This window comes from Pleurodeles waltl, chromosome 9 (genome assembly GCF_031143425.1).
Source record: "Pleurodeles waltl isolate 20211129_DDA chromosome 9, aPleWal1.hap1.20221129, whole genome shotgun sequence".
In the NCBI taxonomy this organism is placed as follows: Eukaryota; Metazoa; Chordata; class Amphibia; order Caudata; family Salamandridae; genus Pleurodeles; species Pleurodeles waltl.
This window is the reverse complement of record NC_090448.1, coordinates 820990457-821017788: the sequence shown is the minus strand read 5'-3', so window position 1 is coordinate 821017788 and position 27332 is coordinate 820990457. Positions and strand designations below refer to the sequence as shown.

At 45.2% G+C, this 27332-nt stretch overlaps 1 protein-coding gene across 4 annotated transcripts in view; it reads right to left on the bottom strand.

Moving 5' to 3' along the window:
* The window catches only part of EGLN2 (egl-9 family hypoxia inducible factor 2), a 142444-nt gene extending 126425 nt beyond the window's left edge, over positions 1-16019 (bottom strand). Inside the window, exons 1-2 of one of the 4 annotated variants that reach the window (XM_069208113.1) lie at positions 15561-16019; positions 12310-13514 (exon numbers count right to left, since the gene is read on the bottom strand). In XM_069208113.1, the coding sequence (XP_069064214.1) occupies positions 12310-13371 (1062 nt within the window). In that variant the 5' untranslated portion in view covers positions 13372-13514; positions 15561-16019. Of the gene's footprint in view, positions 1-12309; positions 13515-15154; positions 15235-15339; positions 15382-15560 lie in introns of those variants that run through there. The other 3 variants (XM_069208110.1, XM_069208112.1, XM_069208111.1) reach the window with 3 other exon arrangements.
* Positions 16020-27332: the final 11313 nt, after the last annotated feature.

The window sequence follows — 27332 nt, the reverse complement described above, 5'->3', positions numbered from 1 at the left end:
AGGACAGATTTAGGAGCTCAGTCATGTCAAGGGACAGTACAGGCTTCTAAATACTAGATTAGCATGAGGTTAGAGACATAGGTGGTCATTCTGACCCTGGCGGTCTTTGACCGCCAGGGCGGAGGACCGCGGGAGCACCGCCGACAGGCCGGCGGTGCTCCAATGGGGATTCCGACCGCGGCGGTAAAGCCGCGGTCGGACCGGCACCACTGGCGGGGTCCCGCCAGTGTACCGCGGCCCCATTGAATCCTCCGCGGCGGCGCAGCTTGCTGCACCGCCGCGGGGATTCCGACCCCCCCTACCGCCATCCAGATCCCGGCGGTCGGACCGCCGAGATCCGGATGGCGGTAGGGGGGGGTCGCGGGGCCCCTGGGGGCCCCTGCAGTGCCCATGCCACTGGCATGGGCATTGCAGGGGCCCCCGTAAGAGGGCCCCTACATGTATTTCACTGTCTGCTGCGCAGACAGTGAAATACGCGACGGGTGCAACTGCACCCGTCGCACAGCTTCCACTCCGCCGGCTCGATTCCGAGCCGGCTTCATCGTGGAAGCCTCTTTCCCGCTGGGCTGGCTGGCGGTCTGAAGGCGACCGCCCGCCAGCCCAGCGGGAAAGTCAGAATTACCGCCGCGGTCTTTCGACCGCGGAACGGTAACCTGACGGCGGGACTTTGGCGGGCGGCCTCCGCCGCCCGCCAAGGTCAGAATGAGGGCCATAATCTGGGAAACCAGATACTTACAAATTTGCATTCACAATAGGGCAAAATGACTGTATACCTCGCAAGGGAAATTCCCATCCCAACAGCAGGTTCGGGCAATATTATGTTTTCCTGAATTTATATGGCTTCTTTTCTTTTAACTCAGTACATATTTAGTTAACTCCTGTAAATCTGATGTTTTGTGGATACTAAACAAGTGCATATGCGCATTTGAATGTATAGTCTTTGGTCTAAATATACATTATTTCCATGCACACATGCAGTAATAGACACTCCATAGCGATGATATGATGACCAATGTGGAGGTTTCATTTTTTTTCTTCTGGAGAGGGTAGTGAGGAAATCTGACTGGAGCAAGAAAAGTTAACAAACCACAATACCTGATGTCGGTCTTGCTTCTAGGAGACCAGCCCTATGTGCCGGCAAGCTGCAGTGGCCAAGAGCACATACCACAGGAAAGGAGATCTGAATAGGGAAAGCTGCTTGAGCGATCTGTAGACCCGATAATGGGTCTAAATGTCACAAACAACAACACTTCTAGAAGTGTTCAAAGGAAAAAGTGTCATTCAACTGCAATTCCTGAAGTAATAGTACCTAGGTCATCTTGGTTCCTTGGCAGCACACCAAAAAGCCTCCTCATCACTGACCCTTGCTGATGGCATGTCACACGTAAATGCTTCCTACCCAACAGAGTTAGTCTCCCTCCTTGCCTTCCAATGATCAACCACAATATTATCAGCACAGCTCAGAACACCACATAACAAAACAAGAAAACAGCTACAGTTAACCCATTTAACCTCCTGACCACAGAAGACTTCATCAATGCTGCAGACACTTGTAGGCCAGCAGAATCACCAGCAGACCAACAGGGGCGTAGCTTTAGGGAGGGTAATGGGGTGTGACACCCCACTAAATAAATACATTCTTGGCTTGGCAGTTAGGTATGGGGCCCCAGAGTCAGGTCTGCTACGCCTGTGTTGGATTATCCCCACTTGTTTAGTTGGGAAATGTGAGATTCACATCCCCTGAATCTCACCAACTAAACTACATCAGTGCAGACCAATGTTCTCTTAAATAGCTCTGTAGCCAATTTAGTCAGAACTGCCATCAACTCCTTGAATACATGTATCTTCCCATAGGAAATCTAAATATCTTATATACAACATACCTAAAAGAAGCATGTCTTGAAACAAGATATCCTCTTTACTTCTAGCCAATAATAAACTGTTTAGTAAATAAAGATAGAAAGATATGCTTTAGGACAAATATCTGCAATTGAGTACCAGCATGCTTATTACTTGAACTCTTCCTTGCCTTTGATATTATTCATCATCCCAATCTTCTACAAAGACTTCAAAGCAAACAGTTGCGAACTGAAGCAGACTGCATCTTTTCTATCAGATAGATCATCTTCTCACTTCATCCCTTCAAGTCAGCTCCATTCAATTCACAGCTAATGAACCTAAGAGTCAAACTTCCTCTATAGCACTTGTCTTCACTCTCCACCAGACCTAATCTCCTTCAGTTTCAACAATTACTTTTATTCAGATAATACACAAATCATATTTAAGTATGAAAACCAATCTGACTTTGACTCATACTTAAATGGACAAAGCCTTAAGTGGCGAAATAAAGGAAGATCTCTAATCACAGGATAATTAACATGTAACAAATCGAAATATTCATATGCAGCAAATGGATCAAATGCCCCTCAGTAACAAGATGACCTCAGCAACCAAGCTTGCCACCAAACAATACAGCCAAGTGAGAAACAGGAGTAACCACAGACTAATATTTCAATCATATTCAGATTGGATTTGTCCAGTATGTTTAACTTGCCCAGTTTGTTCTTCTTTCCCTCATATTGGCAAGAAAAATAGCTTTATCCTTATTGCTTGAAATCTGTGACCCCCACCACTTGCTGGAAGTGTTAGCCCCCCTCAAGGTCGGGTCTAGTTGCGCCCCTAGCACTAGCCCAGGGTCCCAGCCTAATAGGGGACCCCCTAATAGAGCCAGATTTGTTCTGCAAAGACTAGCCCTGATGGCCTTGAATACTTCTTAAAAAGATTGTTTTAAAACCCCCTTTCTTTTAATTTATTTTAATGTGGGTGAAGTGGGCAGACATTTTGCAAAGAAATGTTCAGTTTTTGTTTCACGCAACATCCATCCCAAAAAAATTCTAGCTCCGAACAGTGACTTGGCAAAGAGGACATGAAAGAGCTGAAGTTAGAGCATAAATGCAAAGCTGTTATGTACAGGGGCCCCCAAAATACGTTTAGCCCGGGGCCTACAAAATCTTTAAGATGTCCCTGTGTAGAGGGGATTGGAGCTCAGGCATTGTGTAGCACAAGTGACCATTCTTCAAAAGAGCAAATTTCCTGCCGGAGGTTTACCTTTAAAAAACACAAGCAGCTATTTTGGAGGAATATGATATGACACGGAACTCCAAAGATGAACTTCATGAATCATAGTCCAGCCCCTATAATAGAAGTATTTTAGTAGCGCTTCACACAACGGGTCCTGCGAAATTATAATGGAGATCTGTCCACCGAGGGAAAAATCAGACTGTTTAATATGATATGGCAGACTACGGGCACGAGTGCTTGGGCCTTGTGGTCTTCTTTGGTCTGTCACAATTTTAAGTTTTTTTCCCTTTCTCTGCCTACTTTACGTACATAATTATAGATAAGGAAATCCAAGGAGGGTTACAATACACAAGGTGGGAGAGGACTCCCCACTCGAGTCGCTTTTCTCTTTTCAATTAAAAAGTACAAAATGCTGATGAAACATGTAGCAGGAGTGCGGGAAACAGCTTGCTCAGCTAACTCCGGCCATTGATTTCCCCTCACCGTAATTTTACGTCTACATTCCAGATCCGTGCGAGATCGTATTTCGTTCAGCAAGAAAAATCACATCAGGGACTGAGAGCTGCAGTGAATCCCATTTCTCGCGAGACTGACATGTTAATGATGAATCAGTATCTCTCTAGTTCATGCTCTTAGTGTAATTTAACCGGACATTCATGCCAGGTATTGGTTCTTGAACCAGAATCAACAGCTTGGCAATGGCTGAAAGATATGTAAATCACTAGAACACCAAGCGTCATCAATTTATGAACTACCCATAATATTCCACTACACCGATAACAGTCAAGTCAGAAAAGGGTTCTATGACTTTATCGAGGAACAAAGCTGGAGGTCAAGTTCCTTTACAAGGTCATGGTACTCTGCAATTACTATCTTTCACGGTCAGTTCTATTTCAAGGCAAGCCGAGTAGGCTCCATATGGCACCATCTGCGAAATAGGGTCTAAATGTTGCTTTGTCTTATAATGTTGTATATAAAATTGTCAGAAAGACAATATATTATAAAGAAATTACTGAGAAGCCCAAATAATCAAAACCCTGTGTAAATTCTGTTTTGCCGAAAAGAACGGAAAACTCTCAATAACAGTTAAAAAGGTTAACATTAACCTACAATAAAAGATAACAATGTTACTTTTAAACAAGCCTTTGCAAAGCCAATAGACCTCAACTATGCAAGGTCTATTGGCTTTGCCGATATGTTTTAGCCATGCTCTACACCAGCATGGCTGCTGTTCAGCATGATTAAAAGTTAGGAGCGTAGAGTGGAGTGTCATAAAGTGGAGTGTAGTGGAGAAGAGTGGGGTGTTATAGAATGGCATGCAGTGGCATAGTGATGCATATCTTTGAGTGGCATGGAGTGGTGTTGTGAAGTGTCATGGAGGGAGTAGAGTGTTTTAGAGAGGAAGGGTGGCGAGTCTAGCAGAGTGTCGTAAAACTGAGTGGAGTAGTGTGCTGTAGAGTAGAGTGGAGTGGCACAGACTGTGTGGTGTGGAGTATTGTAGAGTAGAGAGGATTAGACTGTCAGTGGTGAATGGCACAGAGTGAAGTAGAGTGTTGTAGAATGTTTCAGAGTTGAGTGGTGAAGAGTGGAGTGGCATTGAGTGTTAGAGTGGAGTGGTGTAGAATGGAGTACGGAGTAGAGTAATGTGTTGTAGAATAAACTGGATTAGAGTAGCATGGCCTGACTTTAACAGGAGTTACATAGAGAGTTGTGGAGTGGATTAGTGTCGTAGAGTGTCAGAGTGGAGCAGAGCATCATAGAGTGGAGTATTGTGGAGTGGAGTAGAGTGACCAAGACTGAAGTGGCTTAAAGTACATAGTATATTGGAATAAAGTGCAGTGACAGAGTGCATTGGTTTTGAGTAAAGTGGTGTAAATCACATTGGTGTAGAGTGCAGTGGCGTAAACTAGGGTGGAATAGGGTACAGTGGCACAGAGTGGTGCAGAGCAGAATGGTGTACAGTGGAGTGCTGCAGCATAGAGTGTTGCGGCACAGAGTGCAATGGCGCAGAGTGGAGTACAGTGGTGCAGAGTAGAGTGGCGTAGAGTGCAGTGGCATAGAATAGGTTGTTTCAGAGTAGAGGGAAGTGGCGTAAAGTGAAGTGGTGCAGGGTACAGTGCAGTGGTGCAGGGTTGAATGCAAAGGTGTACAGTGGCGTAGAGTGTAGTGGTGCAGAGTAGATTAGACTGGCGTAGAGTGCAGTGGAATTCAATGTAGTCATGCAGAGTGTAGTGGCATAAAGTATAATGGTGTAGAGTTCATTGGAGTAGAGTGCAGTAGAGTGGCCTAGAGTTGAGTGGTGTACAGCGGCACAGAGTACAGTCTTGCAGAGTAGTGTCAGAGTGCAGTGGTGCGATGTAGAGAGCAGAGTGGACTGGTGCAGAGTAGAGTGGTGTAGAGAGCAATGCTGTAGACTACAGATGTGCAGAAAAGAATGGAGTGGCATACAGTGCAGTGACGTACAGTGCAATGGTGTAGAGTGGCGTAGCATGCAGTGGTAGAGAGTGTTGGAGTATAGTGTTGTAGAGTGCAGTGGTGTTGAGTAGTTGGCTTAGGTCGCAGTGACACTGGGTGTAGTGGTTTTGAGTAAAGAAGTTTAGAGTGCATTGGTGGAGAGTGCTGTGGTTTAGAGAATGGCGTAGAGTGTAGTGGTGTAGAGTACAATAGTGCAAAGTAGAGTGGAGCAGCATAGAGTACAGCGCCGTGGAATGGAGGTGTGCAGAGTAGATTGTTTCACAGTAGAGTGAAGTGACATGAGTGGTGCAGGATAGAATGGAGTGGAATGGAGTAGTGGCCAAGAGTGCACTGGCATGAAGTGCTACAGCGTAGAGTATAGTGGCATACAGTGCAGTGTTGCAGATCAGTGTGGCATAGAGTGGAGTCTCATAGAGTGAAGTGGTGTAGAGTGCCGTTGCCTAGACTGGAGGGGTGTAGAGTGCAGAGGTGAAGAGCGCCGTTGTGCATAGTAGAGTACAGTCATTTCGTATTGTATTGACTTTTTTTCATTGTATTAAAATATGTTACTCCACCACACTTCAAAATTACCTTCCCTAATTCGGATACATTCTGCACAGTTAATTTCAACATTTAAATGTTGTTGTGCGCTAGAAAAAATATAACATTGCACAGCCTTCCGTCCAGCACACCCTCAATATCCAGCACGATTGTCACAGAAATGCTCTCACTTTGAAGTCAGACAAAGACAAGTGAACACAAAGCTCACTCAGAGCACAAAGCCTGACATTTGACCTCCAGCTTTGAAACCTCCAGCTTTGAAAGCACAGCAAATGTGATTAAATAGGAACAAGATTTAAAGGCCTGTTTTCAGATAGCAAACACTGGTGGAAGGATACTGTAAATAGGATCGTGGCCATGGAAGGGATGAACTCAAGCTGGGCAGCCTAAACCAAAAAAAGCCAGTAAATAGAAAGAAAGCCAATGTGAGTTACAAAACATAAAGCCAATGACAAGCAATGGCCGGAATGCATTCCTAATGAAGCTTTTGAAATGTCCCGAAGATGTGCGCTGAACTGGTAGGCTTCAACCTAAAAAGGACTGTGGAACCCATAGCAACTTCTGATTAGAATAAATTGTTAAAGATTAAGGTGGAAAAAGAGGAAAGGGAACAAAGTGTAAGAAGGCGGGATATGGAAAGGGTTAACAGGAGGAATGAGAGTACACCTCCAAGAAGTAGGAAAAAGGAAGAGTATGGGGAAGGGAAATATAAACCTGTTTTAAAAATGAATGAAGGTGTTCTCGGCCGTCTCTTCCATAAAACAAAGGGTAGCGAGGCAAAAGGAGGAGGAAGATAAATACAGAAGGAATGTGGGAGGATAAATAACAGCAGTGGAAAAAACAGGAGGGATGGGGTAACCTCCTCTTGCTTCCTGGGAAAAACAAGTTATAACAGGCATTTGCATTGCATAAGCATCATAGTACATGCATGTGTACATCATGACACTAATAAGGACCAACGCAATGACATATGAGCTTGCAAGGGCATAAAGCGTGAAGCGCTACCTGTTTATTATTTACAAGATGTCAGAAGCCACTCTTGGGGGGCATTACATCTAAAAAATATAGTTTAAAGTGAGCAAAAGTGCATTCAAATAAATAATAACCCAGCAGCAAATGGCAGCTGCTGGGCACTTCAAAAAGATTTAAGCATATTTTCTTTCTTTTGTTTAAAAAAAGGACACAACGGCAGTGCCGTGGGGAGAAACGGAGGACATTTCATAAACAAGTCAACACTGTGTGAGGGACAAGTCATTGGGAACAATAGGTGCAGTTGACAGTGGATTAAAAGAAGCCAATAACTAATGGGGCAGCAATGGGTGTAGTGGGGTTTGGGGAAGAAGGGAGAAACATGGACTGCATAGGAGTGGTATTTGTAGGAGAAGCAGCATACAAGGGAGAGAGCAAGAAAACACATGCACTCTCATCGAGTCCTGAAAAAAAAGAAAAAACTACTTCCCCAACTGTGACCAGTATGGTAAAGAACTATGATTCTGTGGAGGCAAACCAAAGAAGATGAAGGAAAGCCGTTAAATAAGAAGAAAGCAAATTAGAGTGACAAGAAAGCCAACCAATGGCGAGCAATGAGTTGCTTCTAAGAGATTTTAAGTTTTAGGTACATTCCACAAGAGGTCTTGACAACATGCAATTAAAAGCTGTCTACATGAAAGACTTGAAAATAAATTAAACGTCCGCAAGTGACAGGATGTGAGAAGGAAATGTGGTGAAGGGAAAAAAAGATCTATGAAACCCTGCTGGTAAACCAACATTTAGAAATCACTTTCAAGATCAAAGGCATCTGCTTTTAAAAAAACATGAAAAAACTCTTAGAAAAAAAAGACATTCTGTGAAATGGTTTCTGACAAACGATAAAAGCCACTCCTACTGAAAGGAGTGACTAAACTGTTTAGGTGAACTGATGTTTCACCATAAGTATTCTATTAAATTGTTGATTTTTGAGAATTCACAAACAATAGTCTGATAAATGTGCGCTTAATATTTACTCAAGTTAACTTGCCCGAAAAATACATTCACTTGAAAGGAATTGTCTGTTTAGTTTACCAATTCACCCACTACAGCGCCTTGTACTGGTCCTTAAATGCCTTCCCCTAGAGATAAAGAGCAGATCCGCAGTTAGTAAGGGTATTCCACGAATGATATCGCACGAGTCCAATTACAATGTGCTCTCTCCTTCCCTTAGAGTTCTCTGCCTCTGATCCTGGGCCTCAAGACAGACTTCAGAAAGTATCAGAAACGTCCTAAAAACCCTCTTCTTGAAAGGCTAGGGTCTACAACTGTCTTAATTCATGTCAAACACAGTTTACCACACCTTTTTTCCTCTTCTGCCGCTCCGCTCTCTCAACTTCCACCGTTCTAGGGCTCTGGTGAGGCTGGTAAGCAGTGAGTCCAATAACAAATAGTTTAATTTGTATTCCTCCTATACAAGGAGCCATTTCACTCTGTGGGAATGCTTTATGATTGTATGGGCTGCTACAATCTACTCATCAAGCACTGGCAATGCCAACAGGTCTGGCTTTAAAGGAATGTGGTATATTAACGTGAAGTATTACAAGTAAATATCATGGGAATGGATATGTATGTGTGTGGAAGCAAAGAACTGTAGAATAATATTGGATAAAGTTAAAGGTCAGGTGAAGGTGACTGTTGAACTTTCAACCCAAAATGAGACATTCATGTAGGTTTATGACTGCCCAACTCCCATTTATGCTGCTGCCAGAGAAACAAATGATCACAGCTGCGTGAAGGGCAAGCACTTTTTTGTAGAAGAACACACCTTCTGCCCAATCAAAACATGTACTCCTGGTTCCACACATGAGAGTGGAGCAAAAGTCCCACCCCCTCCTAATGTTCCTCACATAATTGTCTGGTGACAGCTGCACTTTCAAACCTGACCATTACAACATAGGGGAGGCGAAGAGAGTTTGGGACAGTGGATTCAAAGCATAGGATGGTAATATTCTATAAGTGACAGTTCAGTTGAAATGGGGAAATATGGTTTCCGGTATGACAGTATTGCTGTCTACACCTGAACAAGGTGGATCCTGGCATGCTGGGGCTACGCACCTGATGGCATTATGCATGCTTGTGTTGCTTCTTAATGTACCAAATGTGTCTGGCTTAAAGCAGTGCTTAAAATATTGGCCAATATTTACAGGGGCATGTCACTGGTGATCTACATATTGAGAAAAAGGATGGATTCTAGAACGTAGCAGGATTGCTGGCCTGGCAGTTTAGGAAAAAGCCTTGACAGAGTGTAGACAAACGTAGCAATGGCAATACCCAAACCTGAGTGGACACCCCTAATCTACTTACTCTGTATGCGCATTAGCATCCTGAACAGAACCCTCCGAACCCTGAGCGGCTCACTGGCAAAGTGACTGTCTCCAATCACAAAGAGCAGCAATTACCTTTTTATGCTACAGGGATCACTCTGTCCCAATACTCACCCTCAGAATGGGGAGCGTAGACCTCATGGAATACAGGGAAAGATGACGGGCCAGCAAGCAAGGGCCTGGTCGGCCTTGGCCCGCCACTTTTCCTTGCAGTACCTAGTGTGTGTTTGGGATCTCACAGCGGTTGTGGGTGGAATGGGTGGGGCATCATTCTACACCTTTAATGGGCATATGGTGGCAGGGATCAGACTTTTGTTCCTGCTCTCCTCACCATGCTGTTGTCCACAACCGCCGTGACCTGCAGTTCCACTGAAGAAAGCCACTGCAGAGATTTTTTGCTTGATGGGTCCCGCAGTTTTCCTGTGGCCTTCCCTTGGCAGCACAGTGGGGCTCCCATGATGGGCTCTCCTGTCATAAATAGCAGCAATTACCTTTTTTGCTACAGTGATCATACTGATATGGCACAAGGATGTTATCAATTTTAAAGCCAACTACCCACTGGTCAAGGGCCAGCAATATATCAATAGCGTGCTGTCGGCCTCCAATCATAATAACCAGCTGCTAACTTTGTGAACCTTGTGAAAAGAGGACAACCTGGTATGTGATAATAAGTTAGTCATAGAGACATCAAGTGGCCCATATCATAATGGTGGCCTTCAGAAATTGACACTTATCCAACAGAACCATATAGGCTGGGACTTGCACGTCCATTATTATTATAGTAAAAGTGAGACTATAAATCCTACAATTTAAACAAGTATTATCTATAGAGGTGCCATGTATCCAGTCTGAAGTTCAATAGCCTGCCTGGCTGCACCTGTGATTGAGAGATTCAAGGCGGCCCATTACAAGTACCTCCCAATTTCAGGTAGTGATTCCACGCCACCAGAACTACTGATACCAAGGATCCTGGGAACTGTGGGTGAGGAAATGTCTATGAACAATGAGGTTCCTCTGAGGAATCAGTGTGGTTTTTCCTCACACGTGTTTCTCTTGGAAAATGTATCAGCTTTCGGCAGGCAAAGTCCCAGGATGAAAAAAAACTGATCTGCGATCTGTGGATCTCAATAACAATGGTCTGTTAACTCCTGGTTTCACAATATTTCAATTCTGCCACGTCCTAAGTTGATAACCTTCACTTGCCCCCTTACAAGCCGGTTACTCTCACAGGTTCTTCGGTATTGCGAGCAAGTGACGCCTTACCATAAACGAGGTGCTTTCCCGAGCGCTTGGCAGCAGGACAGCGTTCTGTAGGAAGCTCCTGTAACAATCAGGCACAGATTCGGTTGCACAAGCTCAACCTTCTGTGGAAAAAAAAGTGGTGCCAGGCTGCACAGGAGACCAGCACAGGCACGTGCCTGCGTAATTTTAATCGAAACTTTTGCACAATGTATTTTAAAAATTAAAAGACAAGTTAGCACAAGCAATCAGCAAAAACTATAAGTGATCCTATAAGAAATTATTTTACTACCATAGCATAACCACACTCCCCCAAAACCCACAAACAGACAATAATTATTCGCCCGATAAATACCGAACACTTTGGCGTCAGTTTTTTAGGATGCAGTAATTACCACATCTGAGAGTGGCCAACTCCTAATGGGAGCTGTTCTGAAAACACAATAAAAGCCCCTCCCTGAACCCAAAGAAATTCGGAAATTGTCAGAAAAATCTAAACGTGGCAAATGGATAGACCTCTTTGCTAAGAGCCGAATAGAGCACTGATAGGGTATGCAGAACGCAAGTCTATCTTCTTACAAGTTGCACTTTTAATGGTCTCTTCTCGGGGCTAAAGTGTATGCAGCCATAGTGGTTAACATGCACCATGGGCAGCGACATTGGAAGTGCGTAGTCGTTTGTAGCGCCACTAGTGGAATAATGTGTGTTATACAAATAATAAATATTCAGACAAGGCAAGAGTAGTGTTAATAAAGCAGTAGGCGAAACCGCTGCTCCGATTACATTAAAGGGTACACTACCCCTACTCAATACACTCTAGACCTATAATAGACAGTGCCTCCCCCACCCCCATAACTAGAAAAATAATTCTCTCCAGTCACCACCTCCCTCTGCTTGGGGTCAAATAATGATATTACATGAGAGAAGATGATGAACCACAACTACATTGGGCACCATGTTGGGAACTGTTTAATTCATGCTACAGACCCTCAAATGCAACCATTTTTTACCATGTTACCCTTAATTGTAATGAACAAATTCGTCTTGTGGGCTAGACCTGTTTGTTAATCATGGCATGCTATTCTCTAATGCACAACCTCACCTAGAGTGTCCGAAATAAACTGGGCCTAAGAGGGGAACGGACATTTTCTCAATTTCTGGAGGAAACGCTAAATACAGAGCAGAACCCACCAGGTGAATCCACAACGGGGTAGCATTGTGGAGGAAATTCGGCCTTAGTTGTTATGTCTTAGAATTCTCAGAAGAAATCTGAAGATGTTCAATGCCCATCATTCGTTTGCCAAGGCAAGAAATTATTGAAGATAACAACAGCAGCTATGTCCTTCTCTCATGTGCCTTTAACTCTGCAGGGCATATCATTGGTTCCCAATCTTTGTTATATGGCTCCTTTCAAATGACACAAGTCCCCCTAAACAAACAGGACGGAAGAGGAAGTGGTTGCTGACCCTAACAACCCCGTGTTAAAACCTCTTCCACTTGTTGGCTAACACCTGCTTGTCCTCAGGTTGTGCTCTAGGGGTGTGAAATCCATCTATGAGGTTCTACACTCTATCCATAGCCCATAACCCCCAGCCCAGTGCACTCCCAATCTCCCCCTTACCTTGGTTCTCCCATTGATCACATATTGACCAAGCCGGCTGGAGCAGTGCATAATAACCTCATCGATCTTGGACATAAGGAAGCCGATGTTCTCACAACCGGGCTCCTTGCCTTCCACCCAGGCGATCTTATCACCCCGGATGCTTTTGGATGGGATAGTCCGTTGGCTCACCAGCTGCCCATCCCGAAACTTCCCACTCTGGTTTAGAATTTCTACTTCTTCCAGAACCTTGCTCCCTGTGCTCTCCCCCATGAAGTGATCCTTTACACAGATGCCATAGTAGTTCAAGGAAGGGACAATATAATCCAAAGCCATCCGCTGGGGGGAGACAATCAGGTTCCCATTTGGCATGGATGTGGGGAGTATCTGGGTGTCTGCATTTGTGTGATGTTCTTGGTGTTCTAGGTTGTTCTCCAGTCCCAATCTTATTCTCTTCGCCTCCTGGGAAGGACATGGGTTCAAGCTACCATCTTGCCCCATACTAGTATAAATTCCCTGATTGAAATTCCCATTCTTCCTCTTTAAAGTCAATGCATTAAGGCCTTCGGACCTGTCACTCAAGGTGATTATGGGATGCTGTAGCAAAAGCTGTCTGTCTCCAGTACTGGTAGATCCGGGACCCACACCATAGGTTCTCTTGAGCTCTATGCCCTCCTTCGTGATCATAACAGCAGCATGTTCGCTCCCCAGAAAAGGCAGCTCTCCGATTCTCTGATGGGAATCCTTGGCATGGGAGAAGTTAGGGTTCGACACTGTGACCCCTGAAGCCCCAGGAGGCAGCATGGTGGAACCCGCCTGCCCACAACCACCTAGAGCCACCCCACAACTCCATGGTTTCTGCTGAAAGGGGGTGGCATGGTGCCCGGCTGCTAGGCGGTCACAGGGCATCTGTGCAGCGTCCACGTGATTGTTGTAACTTTCCACCCCCATGTTGGAGCAGTGGGCACCGAGAGATCGCTGATGGCCCAGCTCGTGCCTCTGAGACTGAATCAACAAGTGTGGCTGCCCCTGCTGTGCTAGAACGGTGTTTAAAACATCGTCTGGCTGGTACAAATTCTCCATGTCAGCTGGTTCATCTGCTCGGCACGTATCTCACGTCCCGCTCCCATGGTGCCAGCCTCCTTCGCTGTCGAAGCTGTGTGGCTACCTGCGGGGCGTCTGACTTTCTGTCGCTCCCTCAGCAGGAAAGATATCCTTCTGTCATGCTAGATAAAAAGAGATAAAGTGAGAATGAAACCTCCTTCTCGACCTTCCACCTGCCCGACTGGGCACATTTCCAAATGCAAGAAGCAAACAGGAAAGCAGATTGTGACACCTGCCAAGACACTGAGACGTGAGGTAAAGGTTTTTTTTTTTTCCAGTAACCAGACCTAAGGTCCCAGTGGCCAGTTCGGGGCCGAAAACCTGGGGCGCAATCAACAGTTAAAACCTCAAATACCTTGCACTTCCCAAAAGAGCAAGCTGTGTCCCCTTCGCGCTAGTGTTCCTGGAGCGGACGTTCCAAAATGGACATAGTGGATAAGGAAATAACAGATATGCTGATACGTTCAAGTCAAACGCAAACCGTGAGTCATTGGATACCCCAATTATTTTGTGGACTGGCACTTTTTGTGATCCAAAAACAATACCATAAGTGGGTGGTCTGGGTCAGCTAACCCAGTGATTTCTGGATCTGCTCATGAACACAAATAATCCATAAAATGCACACAGATAACTTCTTGAAAAGAATTCGATGTCAATATTTGCAAATAATTAAAAAAAAAAAAACACTACAAAAAAGATATTAGAACGCACAAGAGCCCTTGTGCGCATGCCTTTTCCTATCTAGGCAAAGGGAATCAGAAGAGAACAGCCCAGCCAGGCACTCACCTTAAATGGCCCCATTTATAGGGGACACATTGCTCTCCCCCAGTCCCCGCCTTCCCCGTGTTTTTTTCACCTTCTGTTGCTGGCTCGCACATTCACGCCCTGCGGTCTAATCATCTTTTCCATCAGGTTCCCTTCCCAAACAGAAAGTAGCGAGACTCGGCAACCAACGAGTCGTCCGAAACAGGCACGAAACGAAGAAACCGGCTTCATCCATTTCATCTATTTATAACCACTGCATAGCGCGCAACAAAACCGATCCGCCTCAAGGCACTCCATACCTAACATCACTACATTAAATGCACAAGTATTTCTAATGAGAGAGTACAGGTGACCCTTCATTAGACACGTCTGTCCTTTTAAGGCACTGCTTAGTACATAACAGTAAATAGAGGCGCCACAGGACAGTCATGGCAGCAGCACACGGGGTCAATGGTACTTGAGATAAGGGGTCACTTCATTAAATGATACGCATGTACCGGACTGTTATTTAATTTCGGTTTTAGCTGAGGGAGGGGGCAGAGTCTTTCAAGTTGTGCTGGAGCCACCTTTGAGTCAGGGTCCTAAAGAGGAGACTGTATAGGGCATGATATGTAATGCCTTGGGCAAGGCAAGTGTGACAGACATTCACAACGGGGTTGAGAGTGGCAGCTCAGCCACGCCTGATATATTTTGCTGGGAGTGACATTGTGCACAACGGTGCTGCTCAGACTGGCATTAAAAGGTTCCCTTATAAATTTCGGCACCTGATTGAAATTGTGTGATTTTGGGCAAATGGCTTTACTGTTCCCGCGTGCGTAAAATTACAAACGTTATCAAATGCAAGTGTAAATTTGTGAAAAGACATAATGATGAAACACACCATATTGTATTGGCTCCAACTTTCCACCCACCTCCACACACCGCGGCGACAGACAGAATCAAAATAAACCTTGTATCCCCGTCCGCTATAACCCCTTCACGTAAAGCACTAGCATACCAAAATGCCAACCGCTCATCCTCCCGGTGACAAGCTGCCATCGGGACCACATGACAAGAATAAGGTGCCCTCCCACCCCATACTCGCAGAACAGCCTGGAAGAGAAGTCCACTGTGGGCGGCACGTACCGCAACCGACTGTCATCCGAGGACAACTCTGTACCACGTGTACCTTCTTGCCCTTACCAGTGACAACTGCATGCAGCCGTATTACACCCGGTCGCAGCACCCCCACAAACGAATCTGGCGCTCTGCACAGAGAGCGCACATTAATTAGCCTAACGGTAAACACAACGCCATAAAAGCAACCACGTAATAAAATAAAGAAGCATGACACACCAACATCCACGCGTACCATAATAACATAATCCATAAAGATACGTGTATGGTGCCTTAAACAAACCTACTTCACGACGTTGGGCACGATGCGTAGAATACTGTAGCTCCTGGGGGTGACGTTTACTGGGTGAGAGGATTGTTGGCGCTTTTTCGGAGAGGCGATCCCAGATCTAATGCGAATAAAATAAGGGAAATAAGAAAACGCAAACCCCGACGCGCTACTTCAGAGGAGGGTCGATTCTTTTCCGAGGTGCAGGTTTTGTTGGCAGTATATACCGCTGGGAAGTCTAGATCCCACCCAGTGCCTCGGCTCAGGCTGGTTTGAAAGCGCACTATGAGTCGTGCGTGGTATTGTACGGATGTGTGTAGGAGGGGAGCTGTGCATGACTCAGCGGTTTGGCGCAAGGAGCCTCCACCCGAGTGCCCCCTCTCAAGCCTGACCCCGATCTCCGCTGTGCAGAGCCTCTTAACTATGCGCTACAACAGGAATCTCGGCCCCTAAACTGTCACCCAGCACAGGATGCCGATTCTTAAAGAGCCCCGAGCCTCTCCCCGCCCCTCCCTCCCGCCTCCGTCCCTGCCCTCCCTGAGCCGCTCTACGCGCTCCATAAGCCAGTGTAGCGGCCACACGTGCGCACCGGCTCATGTGACCCAGGGGACAAGCAGCGTGATGCGGGGAGTAATAAAGGGTTTGTTGGGTAAGGAAGGAGGGGCAACCACAATGGGCACACATTGTTACATTGGTGACTATGTAACTTTTGTTAGTAGGGGTGGGGCTATGATGTCACCTACAAACATAAACTGATATTTTGAATGCTGACGCATGTAAATATGATTCAAATGTAAATTATGCCATGTTTCATTTGTTTGGGTGATGTTTCCCATCCAACGTAGTTTTTTATTTTTGAATTTAGGGATTTTCTAGCTAACTCTCACCCGTGTTAGCGCTTTTCTTAGTGTAAAAAAACGCTATTGGATAAAATGAATTTCACACCAGAGTTTGGTTACCTAAACAACACATTCAATAATTGGGAAGCACATTAGGCCCCACTAGAAAGACAGGGAATGTTTAAGTTTCGAACCATAAGGGTTTATTAAAGATTAAGGTTTACACAAGGCAAAAATCAGCATAATTCAATAATCAAAACGCGTATGCTTCACGTTATTATTCAATTCAAACTGAAATCAACGAGGATTGAGTCACCTCAAAGGGAAAGAAAATACAAAGGAAAGTTGGTTCTCACTTGGGTGAGCACTCAGAAATCTCCTGCTCCGCTCTATTCTAAACCTGAGTCTGAATCTACTCATTACAACTCTGCACCACATTAAACACACAATTCTAACATTCGATACACCTATACACAGTTCTCATGAAACTATCCAATAATGCTAAAGAAAAATTATAAATGTTTTCAAGACTCTCCACTATAAAGCTGCTCTCAGCTTCTTTCAAACTTACACAATCTGTAACAGGATTGGATACTCGAACCAAGCAGGTACTTTGCAGGTATCTTCCTGAATGCGGCATTCATTAAAACATTTGATGATTATCACAAAAAAAAGAAAACGTTTTTTTTCATATGGGAAAGAAAGCAAAGAACTTTGCATTCGATAATTAGAATAAGGATACTAGCTTCATCTAGAAATAAAATGTTCATGTACCATAAAGCAAGATGGCAGACTACAGTAGCCATTTTAAATTGCAGGCATATATTAGCTATGGTCAACGCTAATGTAAATGCACACATTTTCTCTACAAACATTTGCATGTAAATGTGTTAATGTTGTGTTAAGGCAAAACATTTAATATAAAAAAAAAGCATAACCACATGTCTACCCTTGTTGCCTTATGAGGAATGCTACTGCCAAGCTATAAGAGACTAGGACCCCTGCACACACAAGGGACTTCTTTTGCTTGCTTTGTGCAGCCTGTCTAACCAGGTAACGATTGAGTAATAACTATGGAGAGTGACATTGGTCAAAATAAAGTGCCCCCCCAACATTTGAAGTAACAAATCTCCGGGCAATCTGACAGAAGCCAAGGCCTGTGAACGGAGAACCATGAGAGGGCATTTCAGAACAGAAAACACGCCATTCATCTGTGATGCAGTTATGAAGTACTTTGACCCAATTGTCAATGCCATCCCTTGTGGCTTGAGAACCATTCTGTGAAAGAAGCAGTTTTTTTAGGCTGAGCCCGCACTGCATTCGCCAGCAATGGTGTAACCGAGACAAAGTAGAGGTGAAGTTTTTTAATGTTAGAAGTGTTTGCATTAACACAACATAACTCATATGCATGCTATGGTGACCAGGCATCCCAGTTTTCACCGGACTGTCCCGGTTTTCAGAGCACTGTCCTGGTGTCCCGACGCTTTCATTACTTTTAAATACATGCCCCGGTTTTTCCGGAAAGGTCAGGGCATCCTGCAAATGGCCTTCGCAGGCTGACCTGACCTTTGTCCCCAAAAGCGGGACATGTATTAAAACAAGCATTTGTAATGCCATATGTGTCACATTTTCTTGAGTTAGAGCTATTGGCATTGCAAATTCATAACTGGACTTTTTTTGCCACACAAATTTGTCAACCCTGCCTCATAATTTCATCTTTTCCTGCCATATAATTCCAGTGGCCCAGCATTTACCTAAAGCACTTCCATTTACCTTCTTTCTCTACTGACTGAGAGAACTGAGGTGCTCTGGCAGACAGCATGTGTGGAGTTCCTGACACCGGCACCGCTCAAGGCTTGGAGTGTGTTAACTGCAGTGCACTGATGGAGCTGCGCCCGAGGTCCCAGTACTGGAACAGCAGAGTGTACTGACTGCAAGAACTGAGGTGCTCTGGCAGACAGCGTATGTGGAATTCCTAGCACCAGCACAGCTCAGGGCTCGGAGTGTGTGAACTGCAGTGCACTGATGGAGCTGCACCCGAGGTCCCAGTACTGGAGCAGCAGAGTGTACTGACTGCGAGAACTGAGGTGCTCTGGCTTACAGCATGTTGGGTTTCCGGGCACCGGCACGGCTCAGGGCTTGGAGTGTGTGAACTGCAGTGCATTATGGAGCTGTGCCCGAGGTCCCAGTACTGGAACAGCAGAGTGTATTGACTGCAAGAACTGAGGTGCTCTGGCAGACAGCGTATGTGGAATTCCTAGCACCAGCACAGCTCAGGGCTTGGAGTGTGTGAACTGCGGTGCACTGATGGAGCTGCACCCGAGGTCCCAGTACTGGAGCAGCAGAGTGTACTGACTGCGACAACTGAGGTGCTCTGGCTTACAGCATGTTGGGGTTCCTGGCACCGGCACAGCTCAGGGCTTGGAGTGTGTGAACTGCAGTGCACTGATGGAGCTGCGCCCGTGGTCCCAGTACTGGAACAGCAGAGTGTACTGACTGCAAGAACTGAGGTGCTCTGGCAGACAGCATATGTGGAATTCCTAGCACCAGCACAGCTCAGGGCTTGGAGTGTGTGAACTGCGGTGCACTGATGGAGCTGTGCCTGAGGTCCTAGTACTGGAGCAGCAGAGTGTACTAACTGTGAGACTGAGGTGCTCTGGCAGACAGCGTGTGTTGGGTTCCTGGTACCAGCACAGCTGATGGCTTGGAGTGTGTGAACTGCGGTGCACTGATGGAACTGTGCCGAGGTCCCAGTACTGGAGAAGCAGAGTGTGCTGACTGCGAGACCTGAAGTGTTCTGTCAGACAGTGTGTGTGGAGTTCCTGGCACTGTCACGGCTGAGGGCCTGGTGTGTGTGAACTACGGTGGACTGATGGAGCTGCGTCGATGTCCCAGTACTGGAGCAGCAGAGTGTACTGACTGCAAGAACTGAGGTGCTCTGGCAGACAGCGTATATGGGGTTCCTGGCACTGGCACGGCTGAGGGCTTGGAGTATGTGAACTGCGGTGCACTGATGGAGCTATGTACGAGGGCCCAATACTGGAGCAACAGAGTGTACTGGGTGCGAAAATTGAGGTGCTCTGGCAGACATCGTTTGTGGGGTTCCTGCAACCAGCAAGGCCGAGGTCCTGGAGTGTGTTGACTGCGTTGCACTGATGGAGCATCGTCCGTGCTACCAGTACTGGAGCAGCAGAGTGTACTGACTGCGAGAACTGAGGTGCTCTGGCAGACAGCGTGTGTGGGTTTCCTGGCACTGGCATGGCGGAGGGCTTGAAGTGTGTGAACTGCAGTGCATTGATAGAGCTGCTAGTTGGATCCCAGTATGGAGCAGAAGTAGGCACTGTCTCTAAGGAATGCATAGCCCTGGTAGAACTGGGTGCCTAGGCTAAAAGCAATTACAAGCGATCCTCTGCCCCTGCTCTCAGTACACAGGGAGGCACGCTTGGTGAAGAAAATCCAAGCCAAGGAAGGGCGGGAGTCAGGCCCCTGAAAGAGGGTGCAGAAAGCCCACAAAGACCAAATGTGACCAACAAACAGCCTGATTTATCGCCTTGTTTACAGCTAAGCTAAGAGGCAGAATGCTCTGCAAATGAACAGGGAAGCTTCCCTGGACAGGAGCAGGAAACAAAGTAAAAAAAAAGTTCCCTACAAACCTGATAAACAGGACAAAGAGTAATTATACAGTAGTTGGTCTCTGCTCCCACAAATGAAATAGATGGAAGCCCACAGAAGAAGTATACTTAAAAGTATACAAGAGGTCGTATGCTTTCGCTCAACCTAAAAAGGAGAACTGAACGGCATACTCTTGTTAAGTAATCTATCAGTTTCTTTCAAGCAGCACAGGAGGAGGTTGGCTGCAGCAGAGGAGAACCAAAGTGGGGAAGGAGGATGGGGCGGAGGGTGTGATCAGGGTAAATGACCTGCCATACATAACTCATTTTATGTAAGCCTTGTAAATGTGTGTGTGTGTGCCCGCGCACACACCTTTCTACGCAAAAATGAGGAGAGGCTAGACATAAAGTAGGCTTCTGTCCTACTTTTATGTCTAGCCTGCCCTAGTTTTCCATCTCAACATCTGGTCACCCTAAGACACTCCAGTGCTATTTATAGAGAGAAATTATATTTATTCATATTTAGATTGACTATAGCTAATATAGACCTAAATTTCAAAGTGTCTAATGTTTGCAATCATGTTTTGTGACACATGAACATTTTATTTCTTGGCAAGCTGGAGTTCTAATTGTTGAACACAATGTTCTTTTCTCTTCATTCTTACGTGAAGAAAAGTTTTCTTAGCTTTGTGATAATTCTTAAATGTTTTAATGAGTAGCACACTCAAGAGACACCTGCAGTGTGCAGACTAGTCCATGTATCCTATCTTATTGCAAATTGAGAACTGCGTGTATTTCTGAAAAATGTTATAGTTTGTGTGCCTTTAGAGTAGAATAGAACAGAGCATGAGATTTTAGAGCGCTCTCTGAGAAAGAGGACTGATGTTTTCTTTGTCCTTGCCTTTGAGGTGACCCCCTGCTGATTTGTCCACTGCTTTGTACGATTTCATTTGATTGCTTCTTAAATTGTTAAATGGAAGCATTTTCATTTTGATTATAAATTGCTTCTAATCTGATTTGTGTCCCTTCTGTAAACCATGAATTTTTAAATAAACCTTACGGTTTAATACTAAAATATTCTCTCTCGTTTTTGTGGCGCCCAATGTGTTTCACATATTGTTGAATACATTGATTTGTTGACCAAGCTCAGGTGTGGAGAACTAAAATCCTTAGGGTATTAACACTGGTCCCAGTCCATTGAGAGAAGCACTTTATGGTTTTCCAATTTCCAGAAATAAAATCACTAACAAATCTGTTAACAGACACTGCTTACCAACGGGGCCTGAATTACTTAGAGTTCTCTCTTGAAGTTAAAATTTTGCCCCGATTCAATCTGCGTTCCTGCCCTCCCATGTTCCCATTTGGATTATCTATGGCGTTTCAGCGTTCCTAAAAGTGGTTACAGTATCCTAGGAGTGTAAGTGTAAATAGGGAAGTGTGTTTTTGGTTAGGCGGTTTTGATTGTGAGCAGTCAAGAGTTGGGGTGTTTGTGATTTTGGTGATTTGCCTTATTTTTGAGTGGTAGTGTCCAACTGTTTCCAAGAGGACTTCGTGTGGTATTTGAATAGTTGAGTGTCCTTCCATGGTTATCACTTGTGCTCATTATGATTAATGTGCTTATTGTTCAGAGTTGAGGTATAGTTTATTGGATTCGTCAAAATCCAAGATCCCAGGATAGATATATTTAACTGTTATTTATGTTGTCTGTTATGGTTGAGGTGCTGGACTGTGAGGCGTCACGGCCACACAAAAGATAGGGATCTTTTAACTTCTACTACAAGATAGTACTACCTGAGATAAGTGCTCAATTGTTCCTTTATGCACAGGAATAGACCACACTAGTGTTGGTGAGTTCCTTCCAGAGGCTTTTAAAGGCATGGGCAAAGTGGGCAATTGCCCAGAGCCCCCACCTTCCAATGTGCCCCCTGGTAAAGTGAGTTTACAGAGAAGATTCCTGCCATAATAACATTGCTAAAAAAAAACACAGCTTTTTAAAACAATTAGACCTCCCACCATGCTTAACAGAAAATTAGGGTCACATTTACTAATGATTTGCACCAGGGAAAAGTCATGCAAAGCAATACAAAACAGAGCACACTTTAAGGGATTGTAGGCTACAGCACAAAGTTATTTTGCCCTGAAAAGACGCCTCTTTCTCAGAGCAAATAGCGCTTCACACTGCTTTGTGCCACTTTGTGTCAAGAGAGTATCACTTGAATGGATTATCATAAGTGGACATCATTTGGTTTTATTTTGACTCAATGCCAGAGCTACTAAAGGTGGCCAAACCAGGCTTTGCTTAAAAAATAACACCCCTTTGAAGCAGGTGCTAACATTAAAAAAGTTTTAATTTCTGCAAATATTCCACACATTCTGTTTGTACTGGACGTACAGCACATATGAAATGTGTGGAATGTTTAAGAATTTGTCTAGGCATAGGAAATTTGTATTGGAGGGGCATGCTTCTGGTACAAATCCTTTGACAAACAGCACACACAAATGCTCTATGGTGCAAAGGTTGTGCCCTTGTGTAGAGATAGTGAACAGCAGCAGGCAATTTTTCATAATATAGCTCTGCACTTCTTTCTCCTTGTTGAGCAGCTCAGCACAGCAACTTTGGTTGCTGTGCTACGTTGTGCTAAAAATAAATCTGCCCCTTTGTACACATGCCTGGACTGACCCACCTTGACCCTTGCACTGTCAGGATATCGGTGGAGTTTCTCAAGGGGAAACAGCTTTTATTAGACAATGCCTTTAAGAATGCCAAGTCAGTGAGAATCACAGTGAGAACTAACGTAGAGTACCCTTGAACACCTCAATATTCTGTCACACCTGGATCTGTGGCAGAAATCACACTTGTCACTGATTCCATGCTAGAACAGGGTATCTTGAAAGAAGTACTAGGGATCCCTGCAGCTCACCTGTGATGGGTTTCCAGAAACCAAGCATCAATTGGAGGATAGTTCAGGACCTCAGAAAGGTCAATCAAATTGTAGTCCCATTTTGTCCTGTGATACTGAATCCTGCTGTGATTCTCTTTCAGATTTCATGTGATGCGGAGTGGTTCTCAGTCACAGATCTGTATCAAGCTTTCTTTTCTGTTCTCTTACATAAGGATAGCCACTTTCTTTTCACTCCACAATGATGTACACACAGACCTCAATCTTCAGTCAGATATTAAAGAAAAATATAGATACTCTACAGCTGCCTTACAGTTCAGTGCTAGTGCAGTTCATAGACAACCTATTGGAAAATTCTATTACTCGAGAAGCCTACAAGCAAGACACAATTGCTTTGTTGAATCACTTTGGAGAAAACGGACACAAGGTGTCCCCTATAAAATGTCAGTGTGAAGTAATTATGTATCTCCACAATCCTGTGAATGAATATCCCCACAGCACAGAGAAGTCAGGATGTTCTTGGGAATGTTGGTCTACTGCTGGCAGTGGATCCCAGATTTATTCTAGCGGCCAATCCTCTACAAACACTGATGTGAATAATCTGCTACCCTGGGACAATGAATACACGAGCCCCTTCCTATAGCTCACATAGAAAATGGCCAGTGGCTTATTTCCCTGTCACAATTGATCCAGTGGTCCAGAGCTTCATGGATGCCTCAAAGCTGTATCAGCTGTAGGTGTTAGCATCCAACAGTGTGAGTACATAGTGATGTGGTATTCACTTATTGTGACGGTTCCACATTTTGTCAAGAACTTACTGGCTTACACTCAAACCTAGCACATGACAAATAGGATCACTAAATATGAGCAGGTGATTTTGGCAGCAGGTAATGTCTCTATCAGGAGGTGTAATATCTTAAATCCTGCCACAATTTTGCTCCTCACAGAGAGTGATCCAGACAATAAAGATGTTGACTTTGACTGCTCAATGTTACCAAGTTGTGCACAAAGCCAAGACCAGACAGGGCAGTCTTACCTTGGTGGGTGGCTCTTGCTTAGGAAATTGACCAGGAATTTTGAGAGCAGCATATGCTGTTTGCACCATAGATTGTGTTGTGAATTTGTGCAATGTAACTTCTGCACACATGGCTGAATAGATTTCTTCGACCAGAGCATGCTGAGTTCCAAGATGGAAGGGACCTTTCAGATGATTCTTGTGAAAATTTGCCTTGAACCAAGATGGAAGGGACATTCCAGGTGATTCTTGTGATGAATGTTGCAGTTAAGTGTGGCGGATTGCCTCTGTAGATACATGCGTCCCGTACCAAGAGAGTGAGACAAGCTGGTGAAGAAATGGTGACAAAAACTACTAGTTCACAGAGTCAAATGCATTATCAGTGTGAACGCTCAGAGGGACCAGAAGACAGCACACAAAGGTCTCAAAGTCAAGTTGTGACAAGCGCAATCTGTAGCGAATGAGCCGAGGATGCAACAGTAATAAATGAAGGAGCTTAGAACAAGTGTGCACCACTGTTAGACTTTACAGCTTTAGGGTAGTCTCCCCCCAAACATTTTACGTTTCTCCTCCATTTTTTTGGTGGCCTTAGGTCTCTGCACACTTCACCACTGCTGACCAGTGCTAAAGTGCTTATGCTCGCTCCTCAAAACATGCTAACATTGACTTATCCCCAATTGGCATATTAAATTTACTTATAAGTTCCTAGTAAAGTGATGCTACATGTACCAAGGACCTATAAATTAAATGCGACCGGTGGACCTGCAGCACTGATCATGCTGCCCACATAAGTAGCCCTTTAAACATGTCTTAGGCCTGCTATATCAGCCTGTGCGTGCAGTTTGTCACTCCCAGTTTGACCTGGTAAAATAAACCTTTTCCCTGGCCAAAACCTTCCTTTTAATACATGTAAGTGACCCCTAAGGTAGGCACTGCGGTGGCATTGGGCCTGGTCGGTCTACTCAGCGGGGACCATGGCTCCTGTGCAGGCAGTGGCGCGGAGTCAGTCAGCAGCGCTGGTTTCGAAGTCGTGCTGGAGTCGATGTAGTTGGTTTCTTCATGGTTGCACCAGAACTCACTCCCAAGGACCCAGGAACTGGATTTGGCACCACCTGGCAAGTCAGGACTCACAGCAAGAGAGAGATGAAGTCCTTGATGTCCATGAGACTTCTTAGCAGGAGGCAAGCTCAGTCCAAGCCCTTGGAGAACCTTTTGAAGCAAGATGTAGAAAGTAAAGTCCAGACCTTTTACTTCCAGGAGAGAAGCAGGAAGCAGCATGCCAGCACAGCAAAGCAACAGGCAGAGTGGGAGTCCCTCCTACAGCATTCAGCTCTTCTTCCTGTCAGAATGTCCTCTGCCCAGAAGGATTCTAACTGTGTGGTATCAGAGGTCCAGTACTTGTACCTACTTCTGTCTTTGAAGTAGGCAACATTTAAAGAGAAGTCTTTATAGTGCACACGACCTTGCCTTTCCCTACCCTAGCTCCAGACACACTCCAGGGGGTTGGAGACTGCTTGGCTAAGGACAGGCACAGCCCTATCAAGGTGCAAGTGTCAGCTCCTTCACCACTCTATTTCAGGAAGACTCATCAGCCTGGTGATGGCCCATCAGGATATACAGGGCGCACCTCAACTCCCTTTGTGTAACTGTTTAGAGTGAATACACAAACAGCCCAACTGTCATCCTGACCCAGACGTGTATTCAGCAGAGAGGCAGAGGCACAGAATGGTTAAGCAGAAAATGCTCACTTTCTAAAAGTAGCATTTTCAAACTTACAAATCAAAAACTAACTTCACCAAAAGAAATATTTTTAAATTGTGAGTTCAGAGACCCCAAACTCCATATCTCCATCTTCTCCCAATGGGAAATTACACTTAAGCGGTATTTCAAGGCAATCCCAATGTTAACCTATGGGAAATATAGGACTTGAACTAGTGAAAAACAAATGTAGCAGTATTTCACTATCGGGACATGTAAAGCACACCAGTATATGTCCTACCTTTTAAATACATTGCACCCTGTCCATCGGGCTGCCTTGAGTCTACTTTAGGGGTGACTTACATCTAGTAAAAGGGAAGGTTTGGGATTGAAAAGTGGGTGCGCTTGTCATGTCGAAATGGCAGTTTAAAACTGTACACACAGACACTGCAGTGGCGGGTCTGAGACATGTTTATAGGGCTACTCATGTGGGTGTCGCAGTCAGTGCTGCAGACCCACTAGTAGCATTTGATTTACTGGCCCGGGGCACACCTAGTGCACTTTACTAGAGACTTACTAGTAAACCAAATATGCCAATCATGGAGAAACCAATACAATTTACACAGAGAGCACATGCACTTGAGCACTGGTCAGCAGTGGTAAGGTGCCCAGAGTCCTACATCCAGCAAAAAGGATATTCAGTACACAATCAAAACCAGGAGGTCAGAAGTAAAACAATAGGGGAAACCACGCCAAGAGGTGATAGGTCTAACATAAATTACAATTTTGAAAATGCCGCTTTTAGAATGTTGGCATTTTCCAGTCTTAACCATTTAGTGCCTGCAACCTGTCCCTGGGTCACATGACTGGGTGTAGGTGACAGTTGTGCTTTGTGTAGTGCTCCTAGACAGCCACACATAATGGAAATGTTAGGTGTGCCTAGACAGGCCATTACTGGCAGGATGGGAGGGCACAGCCCTACTTACACTTGAATAAGCTTTGTCCTGCCTCTACACAATGAGCTGCATACTCCCTGTAGTTAGTCTGGAGCCAGGACAGGGAAGGCAGGATGTCTGGGTGCTTCAGAGTGGGACCTCTGGAAGCTTCTCCCCCACTTCAAAGGCCAATCTAGTTATAAATATTGGACCTCAGGCACCACATTTTCAGTACACTTCTGGACCTGCGGATACCGCTCTGTTCGACTGCAGAGCGGCTGCTGCTGTGCTTACCTGCCCACTGCCCTCTTGCCGAGGTGAGAAGGACTGGACCTGCTTTTGTTGAACCCGGACCACCAGAGTGACTTCAAGGGCTAGCTATCTTACCACCTGACTGGAGCTTAAGGAACAGGAGGCTCAAGCAACCTTTAATCCTGCACCTGGATTCTGCCATCTGTGAGTCTACCCTGCCAAGTCCTGCCACCCCAGTCCTTAAGGTGCTCTGTCAGGCACCGTAGACCCAGCAGAACCAATGCATCTCCTCTGCTGCGTGGCTCACCCTCGAGTAGAACCAATGTATCGCTGCTGCTGCATGGATCAGAACTGTTGCAAAGACCCGCATAGCAGCTTCTTCAGAACTGCCGCTGCACAATGTTACCTCAGTGCAGGCTTTTGCATTCCTCATTCACAGCAGCCTCAATGATGACACTAGACTTCACATCACAGCTCCTCGGAACCAGCGCATCGTCTCAGCTGCGCAATCCATCCTAAATGGCAGACTTTGCATCACAAG